The 13,209-nt window shown below is 39.7% G+C and overlaps 1 protein-coding gene across 4 annotated transcripts in view; it reads right to left on the minus strand.

Moving 5' to 3' along the window:
* Positions 1 to 9,462: 9,462 nt before the first annotated feature.
* Positions 9,463 to 13,209, minus strand: part of zbbx (zinc finger, B-box domain containing) — a 70,265-nt gene continuing 66,518 nt past the window's right edge. For all 4 annotated transcript variants that reach the window (XM_006799867.2, XM_035911601.2, XM_006799866.2 and 1 more), the window contains one exon: positions 9,463 to 9,717. In XM_006799867.2, the coding sequence (XP_006799930.2) occupies positions 9,630 to 9,717 (88 nt within the window). In that variant the 3' untranslated portion in view covers positions 9,463 to 9,629. The remainder of the gene's footprint in view (positions 9,718 to 13,209) is intronic.

Genomic DNA, 13,209 nt, shown 5'->3' on the forward strand with positions numbered 1-13,209 from the left:
TGGGTATGGACTAGGAAAGAGTCAGAAAGGCAAAACGAGCAATCGGAGACAAATCTGGACCATAACAGTGAAGCAATGCAAGAAAACACATTTTTTTAAAGGCCACAAATGAAGGAATCTGAGGGAATAAAGACCAAATGCTATGATGAAGATTAAAATACATGTTTTTGGGATAACTGGTAAAAAAAAAAAACAAGTGAAATGGTGTGAAGAACAACAGGAAAACTGAGAAATGTTGTTGTTTTTTTGTCTTTTTTTTTAAAAAAAAAAGCAAATCGGAAAATAAAATAAAATGGAAAAAATACAACTGAATCCATCATATCAGAATTGTGTCTGATCATATTACACAACCCTCAGTGTTGTCATTTTTATCAGAGATGGACATGGCCAACATGGCATCGCACTCAGGTCAATGAAGACTTCCAATGTGGATCTGGTCATCATCTTGGTATTTTGAAATCAGATGTAATGGATTGGACATCACACAATAGGCTCATACAATATTGAGGGTAAGAGTACCTTATACCATGTACATTAATAAATTAAAAGGATAATATATATATTTTTTTAAAGAACTTTATATTCAGTAAGGTAGGATTGAGGCGGAACATGTGTTGCTTCTTTAGCACGATCTTTGCTGGCACGATTGTCATAGCAATAATAACCAATCACCACAATGCAAGCTAGTCAGTTTTAACATATCTCAGGGATTATAAATATGTCACTAAACTTCTTCACACTGACAGAGAGAGGAGTTTCACTAGTCCAGCACGTTTAAAATCAAAATGGGCTGCATGTGGCACATGGCATTAAATGAGTTTGATCCCCCTCCTCCAAGAATATTCACATAACAGGATTTCACTGGCCAACAGCCGTGCTAGACCATCTGAATAAACATGATTTGACTAGGTGCTCAGAAGTTTAATTCCTCTTGATTTTCAGCGTAAGCAAAGCAGTCGATCCATAATTTAGTTCAGCAACAGGCTCCATTTAAAATTAATGAGAAGCAAGGCTGCTGAAGCCTCAGACGTGCCCCTGTGAACCCTGCCTAAGAATTCAAACTAGCAATTGAGACCATAAGCTCATCAGGAAATTGTTAACTGATGTCACAAAACAACTAAAGCAAGGGTCATATTCCTATAGACTTTTACACAATCTGATTTCTTCAGCTTCTTGCCACACTTGCTATTAGAAATAATGCATTTTTAAAGAAATTAATGCTTTTGCTTAACTTTTCAGGCCATAAGTCCCATCGTTCATATACAGCACACAACAGTGGTAATACCAGTTTCCCCAGAAAGGACCATTTTCTTTGGTAATATGCTACAGCTCTTGTTTGTGTCATACAGACCAGCATTCAGCATCATCATCACGCTGAAGTTAATGAACCCAACTGGCTTTGGGAGGGATATGGAACATCATACCCAATATATCAGTCAGTCACACACCCCACTGTTTCAGTCTTGACACACTCATAATAACGCAAACAGTGACTTGGAAAGAATGAAGCAATTACCCATTACAAATTTCTCATTGAAAAAGTAATACCTTAGGTGGTTGTTGTTGCCAATTTCAATGATTCTGTTATTATTTTGAAGGGCTCTACTGCCCCCACCCCACAACCCTGAATTGGATAAGCAGTTAGGAACATGGATGGATGGATGTTCTCGTGTTTTTTATTAACATTTAAGCCATTACTTCTCTTTTTCCAATATGAGCGCTACAGACTAATCATCTTTTTGACATTTAATAATGATGATGAGACACCACTGTGATGGCTTACAGGTACACATGATGAATTAGTTGAACATATGCTAAAAATAGCCGCAGCTGTGCATAACAGACCCTTGTTAGTCAATCTCACATCCATTCGTGGATAATTGTGGCAGTGGAACTTAAGCTTCTGCACATGTACCCATTTCCACAAAGAATGAGAGTCTGATTGAACACAATGAGGCATATCTGCAGCTTTATAAATCTAATAAAAAGGATGCATGTTGATATTTCTGTGTGAGTGTGGAGACAATGATACTTGACCAGGCTGCAGAGCTGAAAGGAACATCATCATCATTGTTCTACAGAGGTACAATGGCTGAAATGTAAGCATTTCCCATTCTGCAGAATATTCTTATTGTGTTTTGATTGGGTGAAATATTTATTTATTTGCTGAACATAGTAGTTATTCATTTAACCAAATATTGGATGAATGAGTGGCACATAGAAGGTGTCCTACATTGTCTTGGAGACGTGAAAAAGCCTGAAAGTCATGTCCTACACAGTCTGGATAGGAGTGAAATGTCTTTTCAATACAGGTAATGTCTGCATTGGACTTGACGCCAGGATATACCAGGAGTCCACATTCTCTCTTATTTTTGTGGAACCTGTCTCCCCACACATCTAGTCCTGTTGCCAAGGGAAAATCAGCCTGTCCACTTAATGCAGAGGCTAAACTAAACCCTCCATCAAACTTGAAGCTTCACTCAAAATAGCAAAGCAACATAATGTTCTTTGGATTCATAACTGTGGTATAATTGCTGAATTTCAAACTGCAATCCCCAACACTGCTGGAAAATATAATCACTGTTTAAATACACAGCTGTACATGTAGGGAAAGCAATTACATGCATTAAAACGCCAATACATTTCCCATTTCCCCTCTCACATAAATAAAAACAACAGCAAATACACTTAAAGCTTCCTCTACTGCGAATCTCATGCATATGCACATCCCCCCTTTTCCCTCTCGACATTTTTAATTTAACATTATAAACTAAAACTTTTTTACCTTTTGTATTCTACACTTGACAATGTCATCCTCAAAACTGGATCATTTTATAAATGAACGCATTATAATTTATCAGCATACAGTAACACACATACACGTACGCAGACAGACTTTGCAGAGAGAAACTAGTCTAATGGGGTCTGAGCAAGGGATGCCTAACGAGGAGCTCTAACAGGTGTTTCTCATTAAAGCCAGAAGAAACAAATCCACTGCAGGAGAGAGAGAGAGTAAAAGAGAGGAGGAGAGAGAAGCAATATATCCCCGTGTTATTCATTAGTGTCTTATGCTGCTGATATTAATGATTCACTATCTATAATATCTCCCATACTCACCACATACACACACACACAAACCAAGCCCGGGCTCATAAACACATTATATTACCCAGTATCACCTCATCTCTCATTTGCTCTCTGGCCTTCTGTACTCTCTTAACATACACTCACCGTCCACTTCATTAGGTATACCTGCTCATTAACGTAAATAGCTAATCAGCCAATCACATGGCAGAAAACTCTAAACTCTACTTTAGACGCGGTCAAGATGACCTGCCGAAGTGATGGCTGCCTCCAACAGGATAGCGTGCAAATGTCACAAAGCTCAGATCATCTCAGACTGGTTTCTTGAACATGACAGAGAGTTCACTGTACTCAAATGGCCTCGACAATGATGAAATAAAAAATCATCAACACGAGGCTATTATGTTAATCTGTTAATAATATGTTAATATACCAACATCTCTGAGGGTCTCCAAGGAATGTTTTCAGCACTTGTTGAATGTGTTGCACAAAGAATTAAAGCGTTTCTGAAGGCAAAACTGGGTCCAACCCGGTGTACCTAATGAAGTAGTGAGAGAGTGTAGTTGTCTTTCTGCCCTCTGGTCTTTACTTCATTATCATTTCACCTTACTTACATCTGATATTTTTTAAAAAATCCTCCTGCCAATACTCTGCTAATGGAACCTTTCTGAACATCAATTCCTTTGTTTCACTTTTGCTTAATGTGATTTCCACCATCTGTGATGGGCGAGCACCCCTTTTTTCTAGCGCAGGACCAGGCTGAAGACAGAACTGAGTGATGTTGAGTCAAAGAAAAGCTGTAACTAACAGCACATACAGACAGTTTGCACACAAGCACTCACACACACATACATTTCTAACTTCTGTCTGGCACATGGTTCTTTTCTCTCAAGGCCACACATTTTACATCTACCCTTTACCCATTCTAATTAACCAGCTGGACCAATCCTTCACCCAGTGAGCTTCTCAGATTAACCCCAAACACCTTCAATCTGCCTTCATCCTCCAAACCCACACATTTCAACTGTATCATCTCCTGTCCCTCACCTAACAGTGGCAGCACTTCGCTGCACATGGATGCCTCCTCACCATTAACCACTGAACTGGACTGCGCCAAAACCCACGTGCAAGGGGGAGGACAGAAGAGAGGAGGGGGTTGGAACTGCTCGTTAAACACTTTGAGGGTCGGCAGAATTAATTACAGTGATGTATCGATTTGTCAGCGGGTCCCTGTGGCTCAACCACTGCACCGGGAGACTGCCACCGAACTGGAGGGGAGGGGGGAGACAAATGGAAGGATTAAAAGTAAAAAAGAAAGATGATGTGGGAAAACAAATGGAAGCAATAGAAACCAGCCTAGAGAAAAGAGAAATAAAGGAGGGAGAGATGGAAGAAGAAACCATGGCGATGGGTGGGGAGGACTGACTGGCAGTAGTTAGGGAGAAATGGCTGTTCATGGAGTGATGGAATAAGTGTAAGAGGACAAGGGCCAGGTGGAGCTAGAGACAGACAGAGGGAGGAAGAGAAGAGTTGAAAATACATTTCCTTATCAAACTGGATGGCCCTCTCCCTCCTACTGCAACCCCCATTTCTTTCATGTCCTCTGTTGACCTTTCCTTAATTTCTATCCTCTACCTTCTCAACCCCTCTGTTCTTTATATTTTCTCACTTCATCTCCCTCTCTCCTCCCCTCCATTATAACTTCCTCTGGCTGAACCTTTTGTCCAGGGCACACTGTACTTCCATCTCTAGCATATGGGGTCATTTAAGTATAGATGAGGCCCATAACCTTGAAAGTTATATCAAGGCACAACTAAGTTAAAGCTGGGCGACATGTGAGGACATGGCCACGGAGAAATAATAACACTGTCCAAAGAAGAAGCAGGGTTCGGGTTAAAGAAAATATGAGCATAAACAAGATTTATTATATTCTGCTATTTGCCTGCAGAGTTATTCCATACCTGTGCTATGCGACATCCATTCACAGCCCGGGACTAATAGCGTAGGCACATACAGCCATTGATACAACTTACAAGCTATGAGGCATTTTTTTATGTTTCACAATGACAACACATATTCTCCTTCACCTGTAATGAGGTGGCAAGACTGCAACCGTCAACATAGGACAGGATTAGATGGCAAATATGCCTACAGCCTGACAAGCACAAAAGTAAAACAGGCTGCTTGTTCATACAGCTGCGAGCTACACAGCATACTTGAAGAGGCGAGGAAGGAAAATATAAATGAGTGCGCTTCATTTCTTTTTTCGGGGAGGGGCGGGGGGGGGTCAAAGGTGACTGTGGTAGTTAAGCACTCTCTGCATCAATACATACGTACACAGACACAATGCCAGACCTGGGGGTTAACAGGATATAGTCATACTGTTATTTTAATATTACGTAATGTTGGAGTGTTTTATAACCACAGTAACATGCTTTTGGTTTTTTTTGTCTTCCTTTAATCTAGTCACTAATCATCCACATTATATCCACTGAGGGGTGAAGTGAAGAGGACTCATACAAATACGCTGCATTGTTGGGAAACATGGGTCCTGGCACCAATTTGGATGCTTTCAGACACGATTGCTGAAGACCCTTCTAAGTTTCTTCTGGGATCATAAAGACCACATTGAGGTTGCAGTGCAATATGAGGAGTCACTGTACGGTTTGAATATGAATCGTGTGCTTTACCTTCACAGCACACATTACAGATATAAGAATATTATATACAGTGAAATGTAACATGCAGAAGCATGTAAGCATTTTATGGAACAAAACCTCATAGATGGTAAGGATGTGTTGCTGCCATCCTGTCGCCCAGTCCCTAAGTTTATTCTCACGAGGCAGGGCATCTTTATAAAAATTCGCCGTGCCTAGCCATCTATCTACGGTAAGTCTGATGTAACTCTCCAACACATATTCTCAAGATCAGATAGGAGAGACACCATTTCAGGTACAGATTAAGAAACTAATCTCAGAGGATATTCTGTCAGTTTGACATCTTTAAGGCTTTCAGCAAAATGGAGAGGCCTCCTCTAAATGCATAATCCTCTACACCTACAGGAGATTTTCGACTGATGTGTTTGACAGCACTCTCCACTACAATCATCAAAACACCAGATGATGGACTATCATTTAGAGGGTGCTTTCTTCCCTGCAGTAGAGTTCCAGACAATCAATGTCAATGTGCAACGAAGCAGTTTTGGTAGCAGTTCTGGTGGCGAGCCAACACCTTAATATATCAGTTTCTGCTGTTTTTTGCTTTAATCTGCCAAACGTCTCATTTTGTACAAAAGTAGCGTCCGTGACACCAAAGGGCTGCACGTGTGGCTCACACCAGTTTACTCTTATCTCACTTTTAAATCTGGGCTCACGCCTCCTTATTAGTTTGTTCAATGACTGTTCAAAATAACATTCAGGGAACACTGGTAATGTCACTAGTCCTTTAATTGGCTATTTAGCTGCAACATCCTAAGTGGTAAACACAGACAAGTATCACCTTAATTTGTTTACATGCCAATGCGCTACTTCGAGGCAATTCTTCACTACCACTGCTAACAGCATTTTGTCTGCCCATGACATTTTGGCAATAGGGCAAGTTAATTTAATCAATATAACTAATTTATTGTCAATAGCTTTTTAAAAACTTTAAATGCTGAACACATTCAAAATGATTTTTTTTCTTCTTAACTGTCATTTCCCTGATTGTATACTTCTTTTTCATCCTTCATTGCTGACGCTTCCCAACCACAATCTAGACGACCACAGAACAATTAAAAAGAAATGAAAGACTACTATTACAAATGCGTCCACTAACACTTCATAAAAAGTGGCAAATAAGTAGAGTAAATAACACTCTTAAATATTAGTGCCTTTTCTGCAATTTTCCCCATTTCTCAGTTTCTTTGTGGACTCAAAATGTTGCTTGCGTATGCAGCTGCCATCCTTCGTGGCACAATAAAGGCGACTCTGTAAACAAGAAAATCTTTTCAGGGCATTCTGGGTGAGGAAATTGGAGTGGGTTTTCATCAGAAGACAAGCGAGGAAGATATCTGGAAGCGGATCAAAATTCTTACACGGTACAACCCAATGAAAATAACCACTAAAACAACAAAAACATGTGCACTTAAAGAAGAAGAAGAGACAGTTAAAGACGGAGAGGGAGAGCTGTAGCCGAACCAGTGACTAGTTTCAACTGTTTTTTGGGTTAGAGCTAAAGATTGAAATTAGTATTAAAATAATGTATCAGATGTCAACGTGAAAACAAAAGAAAAACCTGTGAATTTACTTGTGAATTTACCCCTAGGAAGTATATTTAAAACATGAGTTACTTTCATAGTCTGGCATATTGGTATGCCTGTTTTTTGTAATGCACCCAGTCTGAACTCCAGTTCCTGAGAAGGGTCAGTTAATATAGTGGAGTTAAATGTCAACTCCTCCAGTTTCACTGTCTTTCTGACAGCATCAACATCACACACAACTCCAAATCTTACAAAGGTCAGCTCTCTTTTTCGTCTTCCTGTTTGCATGCATGTGTGTGTCTGTGTGCGAGGGAGAGGAGGAAGAGAAAGAGGATCGAGAGGAAAGGAGTGCAGAGATCTCAGAGTTGTTTAAACCCAGCCTAGCAGTTCGATATCCATCAGATTTATGTCTCTGTTATTTTCCTCTCCTAAACAGTAAGTGATAAACTCAGTGAAGGACACAATAACAAAGATCTACCTTTTCACCTCTCTCTCCTTGTCTATCTCTTGGTCTCTCTGCCTTTCTCTCTCTGTCCCTGTGCTATCAATCAGCCTTGTGGTGATTGCTGTTGGATTACAGGGCTTTTGCTGTCTGCTCCCAGCGATTAACGTCAGGACAAATAAAATAGCCCTATATCCCTCCATAGTGACTGGAGTTAAGACTAGAGCCGTGTGCACAGAGAAACGCATTTGCACACACACACACACACACACACACACACACACACACACACACACACACACAAAATAAGATGCAGTGCAAAAATTACCCTTCATCCTAAATGCCATCAAAGTTAGCATCTATCCACAGCGGCTATAGATCTAACTAGGTGTGTGCATTCATTCAAACGTACATCTTGCAAACACAATTAAAAGGAAAATAAAATAACTCCTCCGCTGGGCTAAGCTACCTACAGCCTGCTTCCAGAGATGCTGACTGCCCACCCTCTCTTTTGGAAATACAGAGCTAGGCAGGCAAACCACTCCGCTGCACATAATGAACTCTGATGGTTGTGATTATCCACACAGTCTGACTGCTTGTCAAAAATCCCACGCTCAAATGCATAACCTGCTCCACTCGTGTATGAAACAGAAGTGTTGAGTGTTCTAAATATTAGAATAAACAACTTTGGTTAACGTTTTGCTGTATTATGCCTATTTTTAGTCGGGGATACAGAAAATTGTAATCCAGCATCTGGCGTCAAGCCACCAATCATCAGGGTTTTGGCCATGCGTGTCCTCCATAACATTTCTACAAGCTCATACAGCAAGCTAAAAAAAAAGCTTTAACATCGACTGACATTCTGCTTGTCAGTTACAGAATGTATTTGGTAGTATTATACAGGCGGGGTATTCTGCTGTATCTACCTGTTTGTCCTTGTTTGAACCTCACACAAATATCGGATGGAGATGAAGTAGTCAATGGTGGGTTGTGAACTCAGCTGAGGACAGTGGCAGTCATGATAGATTGGGACTGGCTGTGGGGAATAATAGAAAACAGCAGAGCTGCAGAAAAACACAAACATACATACTAACAAACACCAATGGCGCATGTACACATTCACCATGGAGACAACAAACCAGTTCCAGCAACTCGTGTTTATCTTCTCCCACTCCTGCACACACATGCAGAAACATGGCAGCAGCGGGCATTGACACAGTTCCTTATTCCCTGCCTTACAGACATTATTTATCACCTGCAGGAGTCTCCTCTGTGTGTGTCCATGTGCAGACAGTCTGACCTGATCTAGTGCCACCCTAACCTTATTAAGAAACAAAGTGATGACAACAAAGAAAAATGTTCTTCCAAACCCCTGCAGGTAAAATTGGCACCGCAGCAAACTGTCCCTCAATGTCTGTCCTTTAATGCACGTCTCAGACAGCACACGCACACTCTCTGACAAACACGCCATCAAAGGGATCCAAGAAGACTCCTGCTGAGAATAAAGCCAAAGTCACCATTTATCTTCATGTCAGCTCCCCTTCTGTTGCCAGTCGCATTGTTTTTGTACCTTTAGCTAATCCATCCACAGGAATGCATCTCACAGCTGCTGTTCAGTATAAGAACTAACATAAACACGGTGTATGGCAAACAAGGGCATACAAAAAGAGACAAACAATAAATCAAACAGCATTTATTCATTGCTCAACAAGCATTACATTTATATTTTTTCATATTATTGCAGAAAAGTTTAGACTTATGCGTTCAAGGGTGTCTACACCAACCTTTAAGTGTAATGAACACAATTTAAAAATGCATCCACTGTGGGATTTCGCCTGCATGACTGTCGCGCACATGTGTCCGTCAGGGTAGCAAGAGGACACTCTGTCGATCTCTCTTCACCTCCTCCTCATCTTCTTCCTCCTCTTCTTGTTCAGCGGTGACCCCGCCTCTGCAAGACAAAATCCACCAATCAAAGGGAGAACGTGTTATACTCATAAAACTCAAATACCTGCCTATGATCAAAGAACAGATGCGCTATTCTTTTTCTAACTACTTTCAGATGTGGATATCAAAAATTCTCCTCCGCCAGATAAGATTTGGAAAATGTAACAGATGGACAGCTGAAAGTGTAGCTTGTGTGTTAACAGGCATCTGTCATTGCCAAGGTGGAGTTTGATCAAATTCGATTAAATCTGAATCCAGTCTAGTCATTTAAAAATCTAAGTTGTTTGATTTGTGTGAAACTTATTAATTAGCAAGTGAATAAAGGGCTACTGTGGTAATAGAAATAAAACAAATAAAAGAAAACCAGGACGAAGGAGTAAATATTTTGAGTAAGAAGTTGCTGGCCATTTTTTTAAACACTCATACTAAAGTGATACAATTAACCCCTCCAACTGTCCCTACACTCCTCCTTTTTTTGCTTCAGGTATTTAGGAGAAGCGTTTCCCGCCTGTATTCAGCTACGACGACACCAAATTACCTTGGGAGTCATAAAAAACACCGCCCACCTCCAAATAAGAACGAGTCACTCTATTGATGCCATCTCAGCCAGCATGTGCAGTGTTCTTGATTTTATTGTATTTTTTTTTCAGTTCTACTATTTTAGTGCATTTATCCACTTATTTTTTTCAAATGTTTAATGTGACTCACAAACTTAAACCATAACAATGTTACATGTTCAAATGTGCAGCTTTCAGAAGAATTTAGTAATACAAACAAAACAGAGGGCATCTTATCCAATAATCTACTGTAATCGATGACACATACTAGCTAATTCAAACTTCGAATAATATAGCAAAATAGTAGTGACATATCATTATATCCAGTTACAGCATCAGTTAAATGTAAGCACAAAAGTAGCCTAGGTGCTGTCGTCTCTAAAACGTTTGAGTGATAATTATGATATCTTTGACTGTAGAGCACTTTTTAAAGCACACAGTTACCTCACGTGCATAAATACAAGTCATTCAGATGTGTCATAATTTTGCCAACGCTTGGAAGAAGACACTTGAATGACAGAAAATTGATTTGTATGTTCCAGAAAAGTCCAGGAATCACCACAAGGCTCAAGCCTGCCATGAATTGGAAACTGCTGGAACACCAGCATCACAAAATTTCTTCTGGAGAAAAGTTTTATGGTCAGACAAGATAACATTTGAGCTATTTCACCATAATAGCAAGAGGTATGTTTGGAGGAGTAAAGATGAAGCTTTCAAACCAAAGAACACTGTACCAGTTGTCAAGCATGTTGGTGGCAGCATCATGCTTGGGTGCTGTTTTTCATCAGTGGCACTGGTACATTCCACAAAGCGAATGGAATAATGATGAAGGAGGATGACACCTAAATTCTTCTACTTCACATCAACAGTAAGATCATTGAAACTTTGGATATATGTATATATTTGAGCCTGTTTGTATACTTTTGACCCTGTGTAGAATTAGAGAAAAACAGCCATTAAGATGTATGAATTATACAAAAATGTGGTAAGTATAACATAACTGCTTCACACTTTAGTTTAACAACAACTTTATAGCTCTAGTAGAGGCTGTGCAGTATTGTCACATAACAAAACTGAAAAATATTTTCTACCTGGGATCAATGTTCCCTCTAATTTTTCATGTGTCTGAGCGAACGCACAAACTCCCTGAGTGATCCCTTGAACCACTGTGAGCAACAGCAGACGTGTGCACTGTGGTCACGCCAGCATCGAATCCATCCAAGTTACATGGTTTATTAAAATAATCAAATTATAGCATTTACATTTATGTTAGACTACTTTTAATTAACTGCTTTAGCCCACTTACAATGAACATTTAAAGAAGATCTTGTTCATGACCTGTGTAGTATGTTAACACTATTGGAAGTAAAAAATAACTTGAACTCCAATTTTGAAAAAACAACTTTCTTTTCTTTTCTTTTCTTTTCTTTTTATAAAGCTCTGACTATTATGAGTATGAGTCTGTGGTCTGGGAGAGAGTCCTGTAACTCTGTCTGCAAAATACAGTAAATAATGACCAATGTTGCGCAATTGATTATATAGTTACTTCTTCAAAAAAGTAACAACGTTTTTTGCAGCTGTTTAGCTAAAAACGCAGCCAAGGCGTTTTTTAAAATAAACATTTCAAACTATTTACAGAACAATCAGGTGTTCTGCATCAAATCTGATGCCACACAAATTATTTGTGCCACTCCAAAAAACCTTTCTGTCCACTATGAGATAAAGGAGAACAACAGCCTGATACCTGCAGGCCTGACAACAGGAGATGTATCACTCCTGTAACACCTGTAACATTCAGCAGTCGCCTCATTGTTCTGACACACACAACAAAACTATTGACTACACTACACACTAACGACACAAGATTTGTGCTAAACTATGGGCAGAAATCTGTGCCATCAGGAACTGAATTTGAATAAGTTAAATTCAAATTTGAATTGCTTGGTTTGAAAATGATCATCACTAAACTGAAATTGAATTTTATAGTTTAAAAATGAATTCATTTGCTTTGCAACTGTATTTTATCCTTTAAAAATTTAGCTCTCGAATAATTTCAGATTCACTTCTCACCATTCAGTTTCAGTTCTACAATTCAATTGACTATGTGCACGTTAGCATATGCTACTTCCGGTGCGGACACTCCTGTGGGGAGCTTTGTTTCCGGTGTCCTATTTGCGCCTGGTTTACAGTCCAGGCACAAATAGGATGATTGCCACCCTTAAATGATGTTCATCGACTTGTCGATATTTTTCCCTGCGCCTCAGGGCAAAAGAGAAAATGGATTCAAATGTTATATTTCTCAGCTGTCCCTCGTTTATTGCGGGTGTTATGTCAGCGATAGGTGAAATCAAGTAGCCAATTTTATTTTTTGACGGTGCAAAACGTTTCGTGGACATCGTGGACATACAGTACTGCACTTCAGAGTTATATTGCTAGCGTTCGATGCAGCGATTCTGTACTGTACAGGAAAGACGTCACGGAGGAGATCGCCTGCAGCAATCAGGATGCGGGACTCAATGTGACGTAAAAAAAAATAAGCATGCAAACTTGCACTAAAAAATCTGCGAAACAGCGAGGTGAAAAGTGAACTGTGTTATTAGCGAGGGACCAGTGTAATTTTTAAGGTAAGTCACAACATACCCTTCGTACATACTAATGTATAGAAACCATTACCAGGAATCATTCATTTTTTGTGTGGCTTTTTTTCACGGTTTGTTAACATGCTGAGTAGGTGTGTACTTGACTAGCTGATATCGACATAACGGGGAAACATCTGGTTTGACTATTCTTCACCTGTAGTTTGAATGCTGAACATTTGCCTGTTTAAAGCATAAGACCAGTCACTATACAGAGATGTGCTTCTGAATGTGGACGATGTGTCTTCTGCATGCAGTAATGCAGTTCTGCTTGTGTTGAGTGATGTAAACAACTGATCGATC

This window comes from Neolamprologus brichardi, chromosome 14 (genome assembly GCF_056152115.1).
Source record: "Neolamprologus brichardi isolate AB-2024 chromosome 14, ASM5615211v1, whole genome shotgun sequence".
In the NCBI taxonomy this organism is placed as follows: domain Eukaryota; kingdom Metazoa; phylum Chordata; class Actinopteri; order Cichliformes; family Cichlidae; genus Neolamprologus; species Neolamprologus brichardi.